General features: G+C 36.3%; 1 protein-coding gene across 2 annotated transcripts in view; it reads right to left on the bottom strand.

Annotated features, from left to right (window-relative positions):
* Nucleotides 1-5,366: 5,366 nt before the first annotated feature.
* Nucleotides 5,367-24,198, bottom strand: part of nfatc1 (nuclear factor of activated T cells 1) — a 50,826-nt gene continuing 31,994 nt past the window's right edge. For both annotated transcript variants that reach the window (XM_048202376.1, XM_048202375.1), the window contains exons 8-10: nt 22,293-22,425; nt 17,831-18,469; nt 5,367-7,059 (exon numbers count right to left, since the gene is read on the bottom strand). In XM_048202376.1, coding sequence (XP_048058333.1) covers nt 7,004-7,059; nt 17,831-18,469; nt 22,293-22,425 — 828 coding nt within the window. In that variant the 3' untranslated portion in view covers nt 5,367-7,003. The remainder of the gene's footprint in view (nt 7,060-17,830; nt 18,470-22,292; nt 22,426-24,198) is intronic.

Raw genomic sequence — 24,198 nt, 5'->3', positions numbered from 1 at the left:
TTAGTCTTAAAGGGATAGTTCACCCAAAAATGAAAATTCATTTGTCTGAAAGAAGATAGTCATATACACCTAGCTTGAGGATGAGTAAATCAAGGGATAATTTTCATTTTTGGGTGAACTATCCCTTTAAAGGATTAGTTCACTTTAAAATGAAAATTAACCCAAGATTTACACATCCTCAAGCCATAGGTGTATGAGTTTCTTCTTTCTGATGAATATAATCAGAGTTATATTAATAAATATCCTGACACATCCAGGCCTTATAATGGTAGTGAATGGGACCAACGAGTTTGAAGCTTACAAAAGTGCATCCATCCATCATAAACATGCTCCACACGGCTCCGGGAGGTTAATAAAGGCCTGCTGAAGTGAAGCGATGCATTTGTGTAAGAAAAAAATCCATATTTAACAAGTTATAAAGTAAAATATCTAGCTTCCACCAGACTGCCTTCTGTATTCAACTTAGGAAGATAGTGTAAAGCCTCTCACAGTTCTTAACGCTTACGATACATCCTAAAAACAGGAAAACAGAAACCAAATTATGCCAAAATAAATAAGCAGTGTTAGGGGTAACGCATTACAAGTAAGGCAAGTTACGTAATCAGATTACTTTTTTCCAAGTAACTAGTAAAGTAACGATTTACTTTTAAATTAACAACAAAACATTTAACACAAGTTTTCCCATTTATTGACTGTACATTGAATAAAGAAGGTGGTCTAGAGGAAGCTAGATATTTTACTTCATAACTTGTTAAATATGGATATTTTTTTCGCTTCGCTTCAGAAGGCCTTTATTAACCCCCCCGGAGCCGTGTGGAGCATGTTTATGATGGATTGATGTGGATGGAGGCACTTTCTTCAGCTCATACTCATGATCCCTGTTCACTGCCATTATAAAGCTTTAATATTTCTCCAATTGTGTTCATCAGAAAGAAAACCATATACACCTAGGATGGCTTGAGGGTGAGTAAAACTTTGGCTAATTTTCATTTAAAAAGTGAACTAATTCTTTAATTTCACTTTTGGTGTTAAATGGCCTTTACATTTGCCAAATTTCAATTTTTTTTTTTTTGTTATTAACAAACAAACAAGCTAGCCCAGCCCTGGTGAAAAATGTAACACAACACATTACTTTCCATAAAAAGTAACTAAGCAATGCAATTAGTTACTTTTTAGGGAGTAACGCAATATTGTAAAGCTTTAAATTACTTTTAAAAGTAACTTTCCCCAAGTTACTGAATTTGACATTATTGCAGTTTTATTCTGATTTCTAACAACTGGTCTTTAATAATGAGATTGATGGCACTTTAGTTTATTAAATTTTATGTTTCTCTTCAGGTTTATACCTCTCTGGTGGATAAAAAAAAAAAAAAAAAGATTCAGTGTCAACTTCATAGAAAGTAAGAAAAGAAAGGATTTTCCAGACAATATTGTATATATTTCTAGTTTTTTTTCACTGTATTGATTTATATACGGTTTAGAAAGGGTCCGTGGCATCAAAAAGTTTGAATACCTAATACACTAGACAGATGACAACAGTCTGGGCAGAACAGCCACCATCTTGCTTTGATCCATCACAGTATCAAGGGAGAGAAGATAATGGGAGGATGACAGTTATATGTATTAGGATGTGGAGCTCACATCTGTGAGTTTTAAGACTCAGCTCTTCACTCAACGGGACAGTTTTCACACAATGATAACTGAGACCGTTAGCAAAGCCTCTCGTCTTCTTGGCTCTCTAACAATCCTCACACAGGCAGCCTACTAATAGAGAGGCTATTTCTGGGCACTGGCTTTGATGATCCACCCCACCCTGACTGTGCGTTGTCACCATGGCTATGTGTGACCGGGGATTCAAACCCATGGAAAATATTCCTGTCTGCCTGGCAGGTGTCACAGGGTGCTTGGCTCAAAGCCTGGATGCAACAGCTGCTTCTACTTTGATCCATTAGTTACTACTCTGGAAGTTCAGATCTCCTGCGCACATGGGGAAGACATCTTGCGCATTTTTCATGATTCCTTTTCAGACGACACTGCCGCATTTTTAATGAGCCGTTGTGACTAGGGTTGAAACTAGATCTGTGAAACGGAACATTAGGTCAGTGTTTTAAAGTTTGGACAAAAGCTTTTTTCAAATAAATCATCTCCGTTTTTTATTCTCTCTGATTTTTAGGACCAATAAGAAACATCTTGAAGTCTTTTGTCATTTGATTTTGTTGTAAAACTCAATATCAATTACTAGCAGTCTCCTGTCATAATAGAGGCTAGTCACATGTTTTACTCCAGTGAATATTTCTCTTAGTGGGTTTAATTTTTGAAGGTCAGTTTCTGTATCCACCTTCTTTTGCAATGCAGAAGTAAGCAATTTTCTGTAAATAGCCGCTACAGGTATAGATAACAAAGTGTAGTAAACGGTAACACTTTTTACACTATGTTTGATTATTATTATAATAATAAAGTAAATTATTTGAAAACAAAATACAGTTTTGGCCTACAGCAAAAATAACTGGAAGCAGATGCTACCGGAAGCCTCGCACATTCAAGTTGCAAATGGCTGTGCATTATCTTATGTTTAAAGGGTTAGTTCACCCAAAAATGAAAATTCTGTCATTTATTACTTACCCTCATGTAAGTATTACATACCTTATTACTTACCCTCATGTAGTTCCACACCCGTAAGACCTTCGTTAATCTTCGGAACACAAAATAAGACTTTTTATTTGAAATCCGATGGCTCCGTGAGGCCTCCATAGCCAGCAATGACATTTCCTCTCTCAAGATCCATAAAGGTACTAAAACATATTTAAATCGGTTCATGTGAGTACAGTGGTTCAATATTAATATTATAAAGCGACGAGAATATTTTTGGAGCGCCAAAATAACAAAATAACGAATTATTTAGTGATGGCCGATTTCAAAACAATGCTTCAGGAAGCTTCGGAGCGCAGTGAATCAGTGTATCGAATCTGCTGTTCGGAGCGCCAAGGTCACGTGATTTCAGCCGTTGGCAGTTTGACACGCGATCTGAATCATGATTCGACACACTGATTTATTTGTGCTCCGATGCTTCTTGAAGCAGTGTTTTGAAATTGGCCATCACTAAATAAGTCATTATTTATTTATTTATTTATTTTGGCGCTCCAAAAATATTCTCGTCGCTTTATAATATTAATATTGAACCACTGTACTCACATGAACCGATTTAAATATGTTTTTTAGTAAATTAACGTTACCTTTATGGATCTTGAGAGAGGAAGTGTCATTGTTCCCTATGAAGGCCTCGCGGAGCCATCGGATTTCAACTAAAATATATTAATTAGTGTTCCGAAGATTAACGAAGGTCTTATATGGGTGTGGAACGGCATGAGGGTAAGTAATAAATTACAGAATTTTAATTTTTGGGTGAACTAACCCTTTAAAAACAAAGTGGATAGACACATAAAACATGGTGTCCAATAATGCTCTCAGGCTATTATCCATTGCAAAGTTCAGCTCCAACCCTAACTAAACACACCTGATCCAGCCAATCAAGGTCTGTGTTCGAAATTGCTCACTATTCCTTTCATTAGTCCACTAATATAGTTCACTTGATGATTATGATGATGTTTATATCTTATATCATACTGGCAACTCCAGTTGTAAGATGAAAAATGTTTTACTTTGAACTCTGTCATGGAAACAACTACGTTTAATTCTTAATGAAACAATTTAATAATCATTTACAAAAGAATGCCTGTTTGATATTACACTGTACCCACATACCCACTGTACCCACTGACCCTCACAGTGCATTATAGATATTCTTTAGCTTTTTAGTGTACATCAGTTGTACACTCGTTATTGCAGTGCATAATAGGATTGAATGAGTGTACTTGATAACGTCCATTATGGTTTCGGACACCATGGCTGTTCCCTCAAATAGTGCCCTATTTAAGGGTAGATGGGGCGATTTCGAACACGGTCTTTAGGATTACAAGAAGCTTCAGGTTTGAGTGTTGGAGCATTTTGGAGATCAATGAGGTGTATCTCTGCGAAAAGGAGCAGGACTAGACACCCATGCCTTAAAGTCTTAACTAAAAAAACACTTTAAGGTTCCCTTTGTAAAGGGTTCATAAAGGTGTTTGTTAATGACTAATAACTCATTTACAAATGCATTATAATTTGTTGATAAACAGTTATAACTGCATGAATATGTTATAAATGCTTAATAAATGTATTTATTCACACATATTTTACTCAGAACCAGATTTCTGGTTATTTCGTGATGCAGCAAAAATATACTGTTATGGTCAGACTCAATAATATCAATAATAATAATATCAATAATAATAGTAACTTGTGAAAGTGAACCCTTATGTAAAGTGAAGTCCTGTGGACCATTTATTCATGATTTATAAACGTTATAAATAAAGACATGATTCACGTGTTTCCACTTTACATTAAGATTCACTTTCATAGGTTACTAACGTTTATAACTCATGAATAAATGGTTCACCCTTCAGTAGGGTTCACAACTTATAATTACATTTTTCATTATTAATATCTCAAGTTATGGTTGTGCTCGTATGTTTTTTTGTTTGTTTTTTCAAAATAAAGTTTGATCATTTCGTCTTGATAAACATGAAATCAGTTTTTATACATTCTTCTGAATAGGCATCATGGGTAATGCACAGAGTAAAGTCTGATGAGCACTGAGAAAAGTGACATAAGCCATGAGATATTATTGAGAAAACCACAAATAAATCACCCTTCACTCTCAACATAACAGTATATTTTTGCTGCATCATGAAATAACCAAAAATGTGGTTCTGAGTAAAATATGTGAATAAATACATTTATTAAGCATTTATAACACGCGAGTTAAGAATGGCTCACTATTTGGCAGGTATTACATTAAAGTCACCCTTTCTATTCATGCAGTTATAACTCCTTATCAATGACTTATAATGCATTTGTAAGTAAGTTATTAGTCATTAACAAACACCTTTATAAACCCTTTACAAAGGGAACCTTAAATGTAAAGTGTTGCCCAGAGGGGGGAAAAATAAAAAAATACTTTTGTGACAACATGCCCCAATAGTGTTCAATATATGGATAAAGTTGTCACAGGAACCTGCCATTAAATAGGCTATTAAGGGATTTTCAGCTAAATTTAAACAGTATATTACAAGATTTATGAAATAGAAGCACAATTCATGAAACACCAAAAAATGTGAAAGGTAATAAAAATATCAAACCAATGTTTTGGTTTTGGAGGATTAAATTCAGAGAGAAATATCGTAATTTAAAAGGGTTTAAACAGACATTATGACAACTATTTTCTATATATTTGTATGCATATTTTACACCATTCAACTATACACAACTCTAAAAGAGCCAACAAAGCATGAATTTATTGTGCATATTTTGGTACTGAAATGTAAATGCTCCGTAAAAATGTAACTAGCATGGGTATTTGAATACATATAGTTGCAAGAAAAACAATCTGTTGTTGTCATTGATACCTTGTGGAAGAATATATCATGTTCGGTTTGATTGTCAAGAAAGAACAACAACAGCAACAACAACAACAAAACAATATGTGGTATTTCTGAGATCCCAGTACAGAAAAATACAAATTAAAGTGCATACATTACCTAACAACCTACAGACAGGATACAATGTACAGGAAGTAAAACCCCCTGTACGAAAATCTCATTATATGCTGAGAAACATGCATTACGTTTATAATTAGAGAGGACAAATACATATATATAAAAGTATTCCTGCTTAATAAACACTTTAAGGCACAGTGCAGTAAACCATCAGGTCATAGAGGCAGTTATAGTGAAACATATATTCTGCTGTTCGGAGGCAGTTTAAGAGAGCTTAGCCTAATGTGAAACCATAATATTGCCTTGAAAAATTGCTAGAATAATATTGGATGGTTGACATATGCCAGTCCAGTCATTCTCTGGTCACAAAATTTGCTACCAATGTGACCATAGAGGGGATAGAGTTACTATACTTCCCTTATGGCTTGTGTTTGATTAATTCCAGCTCACTCCAAATAAATAATTCTATTCTATTCTATTCTATTCTATTCTATTCTATTCTATTCATAAAAATTCCAGTTAACAAGTACATATCATACCTGATATTAAAAAAGCTATAAACATTGGAATGGCTATTCAGAGATAAGCACAGACATCTGCTGTCATATGATGAACAAAACGACAATTTGGCATAAGCTTAAGGCAAATCAACAAGGCCGCTCGGGATTACAAACAGGTCAGGCTACAAAATGATATTCGATCAAACATCTCCATAAAGGCAATCAGTCGTCAATGTTTTCTTCTTCATGAGGAACAGATACTTCATTTAACCACACATATTTGTGCCACTGGATGATGAAATGTAACAAAAACACAAGGACAAAGTGAGTGTTCAGACGTGCACAGCTGCATTCACATATGCATGCATCCAAAACAAAACTAAAAAGTTTAGGTTATAATTTAGATTTGTGCATGCGTCAACCGCACGCCTGGCTTTTGGCCTGCAAAGTTATTCTGATTTGTGACCAGACTCAAATGATCTCACAAATGTTCTTTTTAGAAATATACATGGCCGTGGATGGAGAAAGACGTCAAACTGCACTTACGGTAATAATTTAAAAAGCTACATCGAGTACAAGAGAGTAAATAGGAAAGCAAAAGGGAGACAACTTGGTCCGCAACAGCACACGGCTCCGTCTCGGCAGGATGTGCTGATAAATTCTGAAGTGAAGTGCACTTGTTTTTTTCTGTGCTTTTAGGCTGGTTTTCAGTCCCCCCGTGGAAATAAAACAAGCAAGGTTCGGTGAGTTCTGACGGCCTCACATCAAGTGGAACTCTGAGTGCACACGGTTTGTTTGTTGAATCGGTGTTATCAGAGTCAGGTCTTGCAGATTCGGATCTTCTGTAAGAAATCTGGTATGCTGAAGAGTTCATGATTGCCGTGGTCTTCTCAGAGGGACCTTCAGCTGCTATGCATGGCTGTGCACGGAGATGCTGGAGAGATCGTTCCTGATGATTTCATTTACTGTGAAAGCAATTGGAAATCATGTTACTTTTAGGATACACCCAAAACAAACAATTCATCTGCAGTAGAAATTGTATCACCACGGAAAAATATTGCTAAAACCACTTTTAGAAAACATTCTTAAGATGTTTTTCATGCCCTGATTGCAGATGTATGTCACAGACATCTATTTTATGTGGACAATTTATATGGATGATGTATTGCTTGTAACACAGCACTGAAATGTTCCCTGTCTAAGAAACAGTTGTTTTCACCAATATACACTCTCATCAGTTCAGAAGTTTGGGGTCAGTAAGATTTTTTTAATGTTTTGAAAGAAGTCTCTTATGCTCACCATGGCTGCATTTATTTGATCAAAAATATAGTAACAGTAATACTGTAAAATATATTATTATAATTTAAAATAAATGTTTTCTATATACATATATATATATATATATATATATATATATATATATATATATATATACACACACACACACACACACACACACACACACACACACATATATATATATATATATATATATATATATATATATATATATATATATATATTTATTTTTTTTATATACCTGTGTTGGCAAAATTTCAAAAATGGGTTATTTTCACAATCTCTATTAAAAAACCTGTATGATTTGACCTGTATGATACATGTATGATGTATGATTTGTCGGAATCGGACAAGAAATGACAGCTACACTTGTTTGAAGTATATACATTCAACTTTTTTTTCAATATTTTACTTCAACATTTTGAAGTACTGTAATTCTGTTTATATGTGTATATCGGAGTTGCACGCTGTCTGAGACATCTTTGTGTGAGCGCTTCGGATCTGTCAGCGCGAGTAGGATCGGTTTGTTTACATCTGCGTTTGAAAATATAACAAAAATAACATTTCATTGGTTTAGAATCATGTCATCAAATATTCGCTATGAATATTTACATAGTTGGAAAGGTGCGCTTTAAAACAATACCAAACTTGGACTAATGAGGAAGTTGTTGAGGAGAAGAGTGGTGACTCGAACAGAGAAAAACGACATTCAAATGGACAAAGGAAAGGTACTCCTCTCAGAAAACATACAAATAAAGATACTTTTAGATGTTTAATTGCTTTTTGAAGCATTTGGATCACTAGAAATCATTTTTGTGAAAACCTCAAATTCGACATATTTTTTATTTTATTTTTTACTTGTTTTGCCTATACCTCGTAATTAGCCCTGCGCATTCTGACTCATTTTGCCAGCACGGGTCACATATTTTAAAATGTAAATTATTTCTGTGATTGCAAAGCTGAATTTTCAGCATCATTACATTATTACTACAGTCTTCAGTGTCACATGATCCTTCAGAAATCATTCTAATATGCTGATTTGGTGTTCGAGAAAAATTTCTTATTGTTATCAATGTTGAAAACAGTTGTGCTGCTTAATAGTTTTGTGGAAACCGTGATACATTTTTTCAGGATTCCTTGATAAATATAAAATTCAAAAGATCTTTTGTTACATTATTAAAAGTGTTTACTGTCATTTTTCACAATTTCTTAAAAAAAAAAAAAACCTACTGACCCCAAAATTCTGAAGGGTAGTTTATGTACAGTACACTCATCATAAAATTAATTAATGTTGAGTCAGCATCAAATTAAATCAGCAAATAATTTTGCTTCTGTGATGTGACTCATTTTCAATTAAAATAAATAAATAAATAAATAAATAATTAACGAGAGTGGGACTTGATTTTATCCATGGGGAATTGAAAAAGATAACCAAGACAGAAATATTTCCTTTGAAATAATTTACACATGTATTAAGGAAGGATTAAATTGATCAAAAGTAGGCTGAATGATTTTGACTGACTTCCAATTGAAGTGTAAGAATGATAATTTTACATACTTTTGCTAATCCTTTGAGACCTTATTATAAACTAAATGTAAGTTTGATCAATTTTAATTAGGTCAGAGAAACACAGTAAAATAATTTAATGGGTAAAATATGAGTTTAGTTTCAAATCTCCTATTATAATTTCTACATATATAGCATCTGAGGTCCCACACGCAACAACAGTCAATATAAACAACATAAATAAAAAAGTAAATCAAATCTCTTTGAGTGGCTTCCCTGAGACAGAGAGAAAGAAAGATCAGAAGATCTCATGCCCTCTTACGGAGGACCCTGCAACTCCAGCTGTCTGCTATCTTCCTGCCCTCTATCTGTCATTGCATTTTCCCACACACTAGGACCCTGGCTCCTTCTGTCAGCTGTGTTCTTTGGCCCAAGCATGGGAAGTGACTTAGCATGGCTTCAGGGCTACACAAACAGCCTGGCACTCACTCGCTGTGTGATAGCAGGGGAAACCGGATGAGACTGCCTCTTAGAGTTAGCATGTTAGCATATTAGCAGTAGACGTATCATCTTACACTCAGGCCCGTAGGGAGCATTGTATGACCAACACACAGCACATTACCCTTCCCTAAATGTCTGTATTTCACTTTTCAAGCCTTCAATGGTTTATTGCAAAACATTTGAGCCTTTTAGCTCTGAGAAAAGCAATTCGCTTTCACATTTCTTTGCTAACGGCTCTCAAACCTCTGAGGGCCATAGATAGGCAACTGTATCAGTTGCTCTATCTGTTTCAAAACAGCACATTCCTCTTCCCTTACGATCTGCACAGACCGCTTTAGTTGGCCTTTGAATTCTTTAGCATGGACGTAAGCACCTGCAGGAAGCATTTGATAACTATTAGACAAGCTGTGTGTGTTTTTCTCATTTGTGGTGAGGAATATCATCCTCAAAGCAAAATCTGCATCCTTCTAATGACATAAAAATGTTTAAAGTCATAGTTTCCTTAACCACAAATTAAACAGCAATCTATACACATATAACCCGGTTCTGTGTATGTAATATTTATATTATAACATATTTGGTCATTTTGAGATTATCAGCTTTGAAAAAAGTCTTGTGTCAGTTACAAAAACAATAAACGTTTTTTGTTGTTGTTGTTTTCAGGCTTGCTTTTTATGTATTTTGATTCATATAAGTGTTTTTCATTTCAAACATGTCATTTATGCCTCCTTTGCTATTCCTAAATGGCATTATTTATAACATATCAGCATTATTGGCATCCTGTATTCTAGATATTTGGATTCTACACTGCTGTTCAAAGATTCTGGTGTTCTATAAGATTTTTTAAAGTTTTTTTCTTATGCTCAACAAGGCTGCATTTATATGATCAAAAATACAGTAAAAACAGTAATTTTATGAAGAATTATTACAATTTTAAAAATGTAATTTCAGCAGCCATTACTCCAGACTTCAGCGTCACATGATCCTTCAGAAATCATTCTGATATGCTGATTTGCTTCTCAATAAACATTTATATTGTTAATATTGTTTGGAAACCATGATACTTTTTTTTTTCAGGATTCTTTGATGAGCAGAAAGTTCAAAAGATCAGCATTTATTTGAAATAGAAACATACATGTCTTTATGGCCACTTTTGAATGGTAATGTAAAAGTCACATCCTTATACGACCTTTAAAAATCATGTAAGCCTTTAAAATCCCAACAACCTAAGGGCTGTGACACACATAGAGAGAGAGAGAGAGATTGAGAAGACACATGTGGCTGAAGGCGGTGGATTTCCTCCCCTCAAGTGTTGCTCCCGGCCAAGACCAGGAAGCCTGCTGAGGAATTCCCTGCAAATGAACCATGGCCTTCGTGCTCCCATTGCAAAACTGCCTAAGGGACTGAGAGGAGTCTGGAATGCTGACGTTCCCTCTAAACAATGAAGCCGAATCTGTCTTTCATCTCCTCATGAGGTGCGGCGCACCCAGCCTACCTGACCCTGGCCTGACACGGCCTCTTCCCAGGCTCCTGGTTTCTCTTTTTCACCAAACTGACATAGGATCATTCTCCAAAGACTAAAAGAACTATGCCTTGAAAACACCTTACACCATCAACAACATGCCAAAGAAAAATTGGGAACAGTCAGCTGACAAAACACCAAAATCTACACTTAAATTCACCCCTGATATTCAAAATATCAGATATCTAACCAATGATATACTGATATACTGAAATTGAAGCCATTAAAGCTGGAGGAATATTTTTTCACAGCCTTGTAAATATTAAAATCCCTTAAGATTTCATATTCCCTTGGGCATAAGCCCATATGATATGCTACTGCCAGTAGCGTTCTGATTGAATAGCACTAATATGTGAACAGGATATGAATCAATGAGATGGTTGAATTATGGGGAGAAAATCACACATGGATGTGCCACACAAACACCACTCCATACTGAAACAATTAGGGACCTTTGACAGTTGGGAGTAAATTACGCCAATATATCTTTGTGAAAAATTTGGCGAGCACTGACAACTGCCATGGGAGTTTGGACATTAAAACGCAGGTCTCTTGAATCACTAGGTTCCCAACTGTCAAAACAGTGGAGGTTGGGAAGAAATATCTGCACAACTGCACACGTGCAATAAAGTTTTATGGTGAGCGGGACGAGCCTCGAGCTTTACTCACCCTCAAGCCATCCTATATGTATATGACTTTATTCTTTCTGATAAACACAATCGGAGAAATATTAATAAATGTCCTGATGCATCCGAGCTTTATAATGGCAGCAAGCATTACTAAATGAGTATGAGCTGAAGAAAGTGTCTCCATCCACATCCATCCATCATAAACATACTCCACACAGCTCCAGGGAGTTAAAGACCTTCTGAAGTGAAGCAATACGTTTGTGCAAAAAAAATATCCATATTTAACAAGTTATGAAGTAAAATATCTAACTTCCGCCAGACCGCCTTCCGTATTCAAATTACGAAAAAAAAAAAACGGAACTGGTGTTGCGTCAGTTCCGTAAATTGAATAGGGAATGCATAGGATGTAGCGTAAGCTTTTTGAACTGCTAGAATTTTACGCTTTCTTCGTAGGTAAAATACGAAAGGCGGTCTCATTTTAAATTGTAATAATATTTCACAATATTACTGTTTTTGCAGCCATGGTGAGCATACAAGACTTTTTTCAAAAACATAAAAAAATCTTACCGATCCCAAACTTTTGAACAGAAGTATATATATATAAGTAAATCAATGGAACGTCTAAAAGGTAATAGGTTCTTCTCTGGTAATATTACTGGTAGTACAACTATTCGAGTTCAGTCACACTTTAGATTAGGGTCCAATTCTCACTATTAACTAGCTATTAATTATGACTTTTGCCTCAAACTCCTAATTACTGCTTATTAATAGTTTGTAAGGCAGTTGTTACATTTATTTATTGGGTAGGATTAAGGGATGTAGAATATGGTCATGCAGAATAAGGTCACTTTGTAAGTACTAATAAACAGCCAATATCCTAGTAATATGCATGCTAATACGCAATCTGTTAATATTGAGAATTGGACCCTAAACTAAAGCGTTACTTTGAGTTCTAACTAGCCATGACCTATTTTGTCTTGGTCTAAAAACCTTTTCTGTGACGACGAAGCGTCTACAAACACTTTCGGCATTCGCCACGTGTTCGAATTGCACCAGATTCAGTGCAAGCAGCATAACTTTGCCTGTTTACAGCTCCCTTGAGGTTTCACCTTACATTGACCTGATCATCCAAATCCATTTGAACTGTGTGACTCCTTGGCGTGAATAACAGGACACAGAGATTTCTTACGAACTTATGCTTGGGAGAACAAGCCACAGAAGACAGTACAAAAGAGAAACGTGAACATATCCAAAACAAAAAAAAGATATTTATGTTGAGTGCAGAGAGACTCAAAGGATGCTGTTATTTTGAGCCAAGATGACAACTTACATTTGAAGAGGTTTCATCTTGTTCAGAGTGCTCACGGTAAATAAAGACGGCCTCAGTAGGTGTTGACACATGCACTAACATTTTGAGAAGACCAAGGAAACTTTGATTGTTTTCAAGTCTCTGTTGGTCAACAATTTTGGTTTGGGGTTTTGGCTAAGGATAGCAGCTAGTGACTCATGTACTGCGATGCTGCTTTTGTACACTGTTGGCTTGAAAAGAAAACTGTTGGCAGTTGCCATAGGATACATCTCAATTTGCTGCCACATTTCGAATGAGGAGTCTAATGAAAGGACTGCAAGTGATAAGTGACTGGATACACTATAATAAAGCTGCAATATGAGATGCTACTTAGGGCTTCATACCAAACTAACAAGTGTTTTTGATTTCAGCCTGGTGCTGTTTGAGTTGGCAAAGAATAGCCAAGACTTACCCTTAAGTCTCATAACCCGATAAGCTTAGCATGAGTCAAGAGGTATTTCAGCACGTGATAAATGAATCAGAGTGAAAATGATGCATGAACAGAGTACAGAGTGCGACGGAGAGGGTGTTCATGAATCGATGCATTAGCCAGCCAGGTTTTTATTAGCCCTCTATGCGGAAAAAGAAATCTGGGCGTTAGATGCCATTTCCAGTTCAATAACATGCTAAAACAGTAGAGTATTTTTAAAACAATAGCTCAAACAGTAGGTGCTAGCAATGCCAAGATCATGGATTTGATTACCAGGGAATGCTTTGTCGAAATAAACCTGAAATAAAATAAAACAAATATTAGATGAAAAACTTAAGCTAAATGACAATAAGTTGAAGAACGAAAACTACTAACTGGAAATAAACTGATCCAAAAAAACTAAATTATATAGTTAATAATAAAATAGTTAATAGAAAACTGAAAATACAAAAATAAAAGCTAATTCAAAATACTAATAAAAACTATAATAATACCTGGACAATAGTAAAATAACACTGGCCTGAACTAATAAAATGTAGCTTCAACAATGTAATTTGATTTAGATAAAAGTGTCTGCCAAGTGCATAAATGTAAATGTCTAAATATACTCAAAATTAAACAATTCAAATCAGATCCACTGAGGAAAGTGTGTCATGATGAGCCATCCATCCGATGTCCATTCCACATTCCATTCCATTTAGTGGTTCCGACATTTTAATAAAAGGTTCAGAATTCTTCCCGATTACAGCCATTGACCTGTTTAGCAACCAATTAGCAACATATCTTTCTGATTAAATTAACAAATGAAGGACTTCCATTAGATCATAAACAAATAAATATATATATTCTTTAGATTTTATTTGTATGTGTACTATTTATTTTGACATATAAACCTCTTGAACTCTAATTTAAAGGTCTTGTATCTCTGGGACTGCTGTTGTGACTACGACTGGGAAGTGAATATGTGGATGTGAGGTAATCCAAGAACCTGCTTCCTGCTGGACCAGGATAAGCAGCAGCTGGATCCGTGTGATAGAGCCCAGAGACCTGGCCCGCTCTCTACCTTCAGGAAACAATGGGGGAACAAGGAACTACCAAACAATTATCCCACCAGCACTGTTAGCCTCATTAAAGGGGTCCACAAGCGCCAAAACTCCCAGTAGTCCTAATTGTTTTAATCAGCAGAAGACAAGAAAAACAGACCTCGGGTCAGGATCACAATCACACAGGGATTTTTCATCTACGCAATAACTGGTCTTATAATTGACTCACGAGGGTATATCTTCCTCAAAAACTATGTTAGCCTGACCACGTACCAGACCACAAGATGTATTTGGCCTTTGCTACAATTTTAGCAAAATTACAATACCATTAGTCATCGACTTGGAGGTGTCTACCAATGTCTAGCCAATCTCTTCTATTTAAACTCTTATGTAAGCACCCAACAAATTACATTCTTTAAAGTGATAGTTTGCCCAAAAATGAAAATTCTGTCATTTACTTTTGTGGAAAAACTTCTCAGGTGACGGGTCCATACATTGAGTCAAATTGGTCCAGTGTTGTTTTGGACCACATTGACTGTCATTGTAAAGTTCAAACATTATTTAAACCATCTTATTTTGTGCTCCACAAAAGAAATAAGTCATACAGGTTTGGAACAACATGATGATGAGTTTTCATTTTTTTTGGGTGAACTATTACACAAGAACTGGTCAAGACTCCTTAACAACTCATAAACAGGGCTAAAGTTTATAATGCTTATCACTTTATGGGAAACACTTCTATTATTTATAGTCATAAATGAACAGTGAATTGTGTTATTCTAAATTCGCCATCTTGCATATATATTTCACAAGTCCTCACTGTACTTGCTCAACACTTTGAATGTTCAAACTGCTCACCACTCCTACATACATTTCTTAACAGCCCCACAGGCTGAATTGGAAAGTTTGTTGTGGTTTCTTATGGGGAACCCAGCTCGTGGGTCACGTGGTATGGAGCGGTTCCCGTAGTGACCCCCTCCTTTACGGCAGGATCTACTGCTTTGGCTCGGGCCGAGCTGGATCACTCTTCCTGGCAGCGCTCAAGCCACAGGCTTGCGTCGGCAGCGGCCAAGTCAGTGTGCTTTATTGCAGTGAGGCCCCTCAAAGCTTACGGCTGGTGAAGGCCAGGAGCCAGGCTCGCAGCCAGCTTTTGTAAGAGTTTCCATGAGTAAAAGGTTTTGTAACCCCTCCTCAAAGAAGCAAAGGAAAACAACAGAAGGACCGTATCAGAGGAAAGAGTGAACAGTTAATGAAGACTGAAGTATTGGATAAGTGGTTGGTTGTGAAGTTTAAAAGTACCTTCATCACACCGACAACCTATTAAAGTACTGTATATAATAAGAAGAACATCTTCAATGATAATAAGACAACTAAAGCCTCAGAAAACCTCAATACTAGATATGTTGACAGCCGTGCATGACGGACAATGGCTTTGTGCTTGTAGAAAAGTGCCTCTGTTTCAAATCAAATTAATGAGAGTAGTTGACAAGCTCCCTGAATGCCACACCTGACAGAGTCCATTAAAGCGGCAATCTAGAAGAAATGAAATCCGAACTTATAATGACACAGGGAGCCGTGTTAGTGCTCGCTAAAACGTGTTATATTTTGCCAGGGGAGAAATGACAGGTAATAATTTTGACAAGCAAACCCATAAAAAATCCCGCTCTTACTCCATGCATAACTGTTCATGTTTCCGCTTAGTTTGCGTGGTATGGACTATATTTCAACTGCTTGAATGTATGAAGACTTAAGCCTCGCCTGGAACCTAAGGAAACCACTATGGCATCTGTAATCCGCTATCCGACATCTTAAACTCCAAGGAAGGATCTTAGATTGCTAGCATGATGTTTGTTGTCTAAAGAATGATTTAAGACAAATTCCTTCACTCAATTAGCATATAGGAGTTTTATGCATTAGCGTTCTTAGAACAGAAGTAAGGAAGCCCTATAGGAAGACTTCGGAGAACACAGGGTTTGAGAAATACTGATGACCTGTCACATGTTCTATAGTGTTGAAAAGCTGCGGGGTGGATGGTGTCCAGACTATTTGTGCATCAGCATGATACAAACTAAATGACAGTGCTGAAAAGTGGCCTCCTGTTAGGCTTGAAGCACCATGTGATGTTTCAGCAGATCTTTTCATAACCACTAAGGTTTGGGTCTCTGCAAATACACTAGAGAGCCATTAGTCTCAATGTCTATACACCCATGGAACGGCCAGAGACCGCCTGATGCATATTACACACAAAACTGGACGGTACTTTCTCAATCTGGCAAGCTCTAATCTGATTGGCTGACTTTACACAACTTTCCGGAGTCAGGGCACAAAGGGTTTTTTTTTTATCAGACGGCCTGGAAAAAAAAAAAGTTGTGTTTATAAGAATGAAATGTACACTGGATTTGCCAAAGTTTGCCAGGATAAATAAAAGCAAAGTATGCAAAGGGTGCTACTTGGGTATCATGTTGTACTTATTGGTGTATTTTGGATAAGGGATATTCTATTAAAAAAAATAGTAGTCCAATGCACTCAAAGTAGGATTTAAATGTAAGAAGTCTTTGTTAGATCATGGCAATAGAGATACAAATTCAGATAAAATATTATAGAGATATAGAAATAGAGATTTTTATCTCTATTTACATGACATAATTACATTTTAAAATATTTTATAAAAAAATTATTTTAAATTGTAGTAATATTTCACAATATTACTGTTTTTACTGTATTTTTGATCAAATAAAGTAAATGCAGCTTTGGTGTGAATAAAGCCTTTTTCAAAAACATTTAAAATTTTTACTGACCCCAAACTTTTGAATGTTAGTGTATTCCTTTTCTATATTTGTTTGATTTTTGTCTGTGAAAAAAAAAAAAAAAAAAATCCATACACATTTTTCACCAATTTGGTAAAACTGTTCTCAGAGGCTGTTGTTTTATTTATTCTTTCCATAGCGGCCTATTATTGTTAAACTGTGATTTGTTGTATTATATGTCATTCAGACAGTCTCTTTCCGTCTAAGTTGGCAGTTCTGGGCCAGAATAAGCTCTGATGTAGATCAGACCTTTCGCCATTTAGTCAAAGGTCTGGCTATACGACTAGAAAACCATTATCTATTAGCTTTTATGATTTAATAGACAGATCTAATATTAAAATTCTTCCATCTGTTGAATGTTTCTTCCACAGATGCTTAAAATTTAACACAAAAGTTGAAGGGAAACCGATGAAGTCATTCATTAACTTTCCAGTTAATTTAACTTGCTTTCTCGATATATTAAACATCATGGAACAGGGCCGCTGTCGTTGTGGCAGTACGGTTAGCGCTGGATCTTAACAGTCTTAATTTTGTGAGGGAGCACTCAGGCAAAAACATCAAGCAATTAGAAACATCTGTTGGGCATTACATCACCAGACTACGATGCATACGGTCACTAAATTTCGCTTGAATATTGTGCTGTCACTTACCATCATCTAGGTACATTTGATCCAGTTCCTGTGGTTCCTGCTTGATGCTGACAGCTAGCATGGCGGGGGCGTCTTCCTCCTCCTGTAGGAGGGGGGAGGACCCGCTCCTCACCGGTCCTTTGGTTATCTGAGCCGCTAACACAGAGGCCTCACTGGTGGCCTGTGATTGGGTCAGACTGTGGCTGGGAGTGAAGGGGAGTTCTGGTGCGGAGTTTGGGGTGGAAGGATGGGACCCTGGAGAGGATGCGGCGCTGCCTGTTGGGTAGAGGATGGACTGTGGGTAGCGTCCGGGTGTGGGCTGGATGGTGGAGACGTGTGGGATCGTAGGAGACTGGGGGCCCAAGTTCGATCCCGCTGATAGGCACTTAGTGGAGATGTGAGGTGGGGAAAGATCCTGTAGTTTGGGGCTGGTGCTAGGGGAGGACGAGCAGGACAGGGAGGTGGGCTTTGCCGCGAGTCTCTGAGGGCTCGATGCGAATGAGCCTGCCACACAGGGCCTTAGTTCTGAGGGCATCATAGGGGTCATCGCCGGGGGGCTGTAGTAGGGCTTCGGATGCAGCGCCAACCCAACAGGATGGAGTGGCGCACATACCTGGGGGAGGTCGTAGTCGTCGCGCGGCTCTGTTTTTATGGTTGGAACTGGGGAGGCGAAGGGGAAAAGAGAGCAAAGAGAAAGATCAGATGAAGAAAACGGGGGAAAGGAGAAAAACGAATAAACACACGTTCCGGGTTCATGTGACTTTATGCGAGCTAGCGCGAGTGAGTGGGTTTGTGGCTAGGATACCCACAGCGAAACAAACATTCTCATCAATGAGACTATGTGTCTGAGGCTACGCGCTCCCGCCCAACTGAAAATATTTAAAGAAAGAGGGAAAAAAGGGATGAATCATCACCACAAGAGCCTTCCAGCTGCTTTCGAAAATAAAAGGGCTATTTTTTTTGGATCTGCACCCAGTGCTAATACCATATAAGCGTGCATTATGAAATATTTTACTGCTACAGTAGTTTCACATTCACTGCTTTACAAAAAAAACCAGCATTTTTTTTTCAGTGTCATTTTAAGATTGGATCTCAGGTTTAAAAGAGCCAAATTGCTAAGAATTGGACTGAGACTGGATTAGAAACAGATCAGCAGATCCTACATATCGAGTGCATGGAGTTCAATCTAGCAGTGAGGCTGCCCATTTTTAACATATACACAGTAGCAAAGGTGCCTTTAAAAACATTTTAAAGAAAAAAAATGGAGTACTGTATAGTATACTTTCAGTTCATGTCGTTTAGCTTCTGAGGCCATCTATATGCTTATGACAAAATTAACTTATACCAGACTTATACCAAGTTCATTTTCAAATTTTATTCTTTTTCTTCCAGGAAAAAAGCCCAAAAATATGTATGACCTATTTTTGCCTTATCAGATGATTTCTAGAATGAGAATGTCCCTCCCCAACACCATCTTCATCTGACTAGCAAATATGAGCCTTTCTGTTTCAAAAGGAAATGCATTTTCGTGCAGTTTCACAAAATCATCCATGTCTTTGTGTTTCATTAAATAGCCTGACAATGACTACAACTAAAAACTACCTCATTGGTATTACTTGGTGCATTTGATTCTGGCAAACAGATGTTGAGCTACTGGGGAGAATTCATCTGCTGTTGTCAAACTCTTCATCCTCATGACGTTACATTTCACCTTTTAACTTCTGGCTGCATTTCTCAACAGACTGTCAGCGGCAGTTTATTTTTCTTCTGCGATGAGACATCCCTCACACCAACATGCCTCTACAGAAGCCCTGAAGTTTTATTTTGCATTCTATCAACAATACAGAGAAAAGGGGAACTATCTAAGCCGCCCAGATCAACCGCAGGTTTAAAATAGAGCCTAGACACCTATTTTAAGCCCTGAAAGGGGAAATGAGGCTTCTAGCACATGACTATACAGGCAGGCAGATATCTGTCACTCCGCCTCATTTTTAACCCCAAAAGCCATCTCAGATGATTCAGATTTTTACCACTTCCCACTGAAGCTTATAGACTCGCTATACTCGTGAAGAGCCATTTGTCATTCTTAATTAATATGAAATTAAATGCACAAACACAGGGTTGTAATTTTTTCTTTAAAATAGAATTAGATAAATGGATGTCTAAAAAAATCTCCTCCTCATCAGGGTTATCTTAATACTTAATGAATTATATATATATATATATATATATATATATATATATATATATATATATATATTATAATATTATAATTATATATTATAATTTTATAATATTATATATATATATATATATATATATATATATATATATATATATATATAAACAAACAGGAGTCTGCAATGGTCCAGCAATTATAGTAAAATTTTTGTGTTAAAATGTTCACTTTAGCTAAAGTTTAGCTAAATGTTTCATTGTTCCTCCCACAATTAAATGCATAAAATACAATTTAGGAACATAAATTAAAATTGTATGTACAAGTATATGAATCTACACATCAGTTGTTTTAAAAAGATGCACCTCTAGGTACAGTTAAAAAAAATAACAACAAACTATTATTTTAGGGGTTCTTGCCCTTGGCCTGATGACTTCGACCCTAAAAAGATGTTCCATTGTTCCTCCCACATTAAAATGCATTAAGTAATGCATTTAATATTTAATGTACAAGTATATGACTTGCACATCAAGAATAATTAAAAAAAATTATGCAATTATAGTTAAAAAAATGGTAACACTTTACTTGAAGGGGTGTGCATAAGACTGACATGACACCTTCCTAATCATGACATGACACATGTCATGAATATGAAGGAGGTTTCATGAATGTTTATGACAACTGTCATTAAGTGTCATTCGCTCAATTATGTCATTTTAAATGCAAAGATTACATTGTTTGAGATGTCCGAGTTATGACAACTTGACATAAACCAATACATCATAACCTGTCAGTGTCTTTGTCATGACAACTTGACATCATTTAGCTTTATGGGTTAACATTACATTAAACTGTCATGTCGTTGGTTTTGACATTGGCTGTCATGAGGCCATTATAATAGTGTCATAAATATGTATCTTGAGCACAAGTACAGTGGTACAAATTGAACTTGTCATTAAAATGTCATTAAGTGACAAAACTCTGAAAAATAATTTTATAACAGTGTCATGACTATTTTTCATTTCATGTTTTTTTTTTTTTTGTTGTTGTTGTTTTTTAAGTTTCCTCCAACAGAAGGTCAGATAATAGACTATTTCAAATTTCGTAAAAAAGATGACACTGTTATAAAATAATGGTAACACTTTATTTTAGGGTCTTTTAACTAGTTGCTTATTACTATTAGCATTCAAATGGCTAAAATATTGGCTATTTATTAGTACTTATAAAGCACATATTAATGCCTTATTCTGCATGACCTTATTCTACATTCTTAATCCTACCCAATACCTAAACCTAACAATTAACTATAATAAGCAGTAAATTAAGAGTTTATTGAGGGAAAAGTCATAGTTAATCGTTTATATATGTGTTCCCTATACTGAAATGTTACCAAAATAATGTAATGTAATGTTAACCCATAAAGCTAAGTAGTTTTTTTAAGTTTGATAATTAATCTGCTATGTCATGTTTATGACAGCTTATGATGTTTTGCTAATGTCAAGTTGTCATGACAAAGACACTGACAGGTTATGATGTGTTGGTTTATGTCAAGTTGTCGTAACAAAGACATCTCAAACAATGTCATCTTTGCATTAAAAATGACATAATTGAGCGAATGACACTTAATGACAGTTGTCATAAACATGCATAAAAACTCCTTCATATTCATGACACGTGTCATGTCAAGATTATGAAGGTGTCATGTCAGTCTTATGCACACCCCTTCAAGTAAAGTGTTACCAAAAAAAAAATAAATAATGATTATTTTTGGGGTCTTTGGCCTGAAAACCTCTGCTCTAAAAGACAATTATTCATAAAATGTGCTGGACAGACTGTGCAACATCTTTACAGCATCCAGTCTAAAAAAAGACAGTACTGCAGTGTGAGTGGGACGGCCTGCAGTTGCCGTGCCCACACTTCAGGAGACAGGGCTGGGACAAGCTGGGTCTGACTCAAGCCTTTGAACCACCCACTGGTTACGCACACTGGGCCTGAGGGAATTAGCGGTGGTTAGGACTTTTCAGATGTCAAGTGATTTTTTCTATTTCACCTGGCAACCAGTCTGGATTTGAATAATAGCATTCACATACTGGACCCCACCCTGCCACTGCCCTTCCACTGCTCCCGGAGCAGGTATGGAAAAGAACAAATTTTATGGAAATGCTTTTAACAAAGAAAAAAAGTAGCCACAATTCCATCCACTAAAAAAGGCTTCAGAACTTCTTCTGAATTAATTCAGTCAGAGATTGGAAAAAGAAGTGTGAGTGAATTAAAGGGGAAAGAGGCTGTTTTTTTTGTTTTTTTTACCGTTTGTGGGCAGGTATGTGAAACGCTGGTACTGGCTTCTCTTCCTTTTGCCATTGCACACATAGAAATTCACTTGAACTGGGTTGGATATTCTTTGGTTCCGATATGATGGGACTTCCACAAGCAAAGCCACCTGAAATTCAAAATATGAACAATTTCAGTCCATTGATGTTGCAGTGTTGGGCTGGTCAGGATCCTCAACAACAACAACAACGACAACAACAAAACATGTTTTTATAACACCAAAAAGCTACTGTCTGGGTTACTTCTAGCTCTGTTGAATAACAAGTGGAGAAAAAAAAAAAAAAGTATTTTAACACTTCACCTATAATCACTTGGAATAGTTTCATCAGGCATTTTAATGGAAAAGAAACTAGATTTCTAGATACCAAAAACCTTAACAGCTCCATATCCGTTATTCAACCTCACACCATGAGCAGCGTCCAACAGCCGCACAGTGATTGTGGCTTTGTGAGCTCGGGGCAGATGAGGTTCAGACAAACCAAACTACATGCAGCAGACGGTGTTATTTTTTGCGCTTCTCACCCTGAATGAGAGAGTGTCCGGGGACTCCGTCCAGACAGTTTATTTCCCCTGCGCGTCTCCCCTCTCTGTCTCCAGACACCACTGAACTTTTGACCGCTGAGCCGTCTGCGATTATAACTACAGTATGAGAAAGGTGCTGGGAGTGTCAAACTGTCTATCTCCCCCCAACCTCTTTTCCTCCACCCTGAGATGAACCCTGTGTGGCTGAGAAGAAATTGATGGAAGTGCTGTACAGTAGCCAGAGAGGAAGTCATCAGTCTTCTTGCAGGTTTTAGAACCATGTGCAGGTGAGCTCCCAGACTATTTATATTAGCACATCGCCTTAGCTGCAGAGCAATGCCAGACCAAGCACAATGTGTTTGAGAGAATTTCATCTATTAGTCTGATCTGCAGCTGTGCTCGGGCTGCTTGGCCTACAGCAAACTCCAACTCTAAAAATTCAGATTTACTTCAGTAAAAATGTACTTAAAAGTGTTAAAACGCCAACAACACACCCATTTATCTATAAATTTAACATGAATTGTCATTGACAACCCATTTTACTTTTGTAATGTGATGTATTTCTGAGTGAAAAACATATTCTTCATTGAAAAAAAAAAATTAAGGCAATTCAGGTCACGTGGCAGCCTAATCTTGGTTACTCCCCCAAGCAGTAATCTTGTATGAAGGTAAAAGGCATTCAGTTCGTACTTGAGAAAGACTGAAATCTCCAAAACTGTTTGTTGAGATGACAATAACATGTATCAATTTCAATAACATGTATCAAAACAGTAATAAAATCTTAAAATTGTATCATATATTTTCTTTCTTTAGCTTAAAATCATGCTTTAATAAAGCTGGTCCAGTTAATGGGCATGTACACTAGTGTTCAAAAGTTTGGGGTCAGTATGATTTTTTTTTTTTTAAAGAAATTAATAACTTTATTGAGAAAGGTAGCACAAAATTGATCAAAAGTGACAGCAAATACATTCAAATAAATGCTGTACTCTTTCTATTCATTAAAGAATCCTGAAAAAGCACAACTGTGATAATAATAAGAAATGTTTCATTAGCAGCAACATAGTAGAATGATTTCTGAAGGATCATGTGACACTGAAGACTGGAGTAATGATGTTGAAAATTCAGCTTTACCATCATAGGAATAAATTACATTGTAAAATATATTAAAATATAAAACAGTTATTTTAAACTTTAATGGTATTTCGCAATATTATTGCTTTTACTTTATTTTTCTCAAATAAATGAGTATAAAAGACTTTCAAAAACAAAAAAATCTTACCAACCCTAAATTTTTGATTGTTAGTATACATTTTTGAGGAAATAAACTATCAAAAAGGATTGGAAGGTGGAAACTGGTGAT

This window comes from Megalobrama amblycephala, linkage group LG9 (assembly GCF_018812025.1).
Source record: "Megalobrama amblycephala isolate DHTTF-2021 linkage group LG9, ASM1881202v1, whole genome shotgun sequence".
In the NCBI taxonomy this organism is placed as follows: Eukaryota; Metazoa; Chordata; class Actinopteri; order Cypriniformes; family Xenocyprididae; genus Megalobrama; species Megalobrama amblycephala.
Note: the sequence above shows the minus strand (reverse complement) of the source record. Positions and strands in the feature narration are given on the sequence as shown.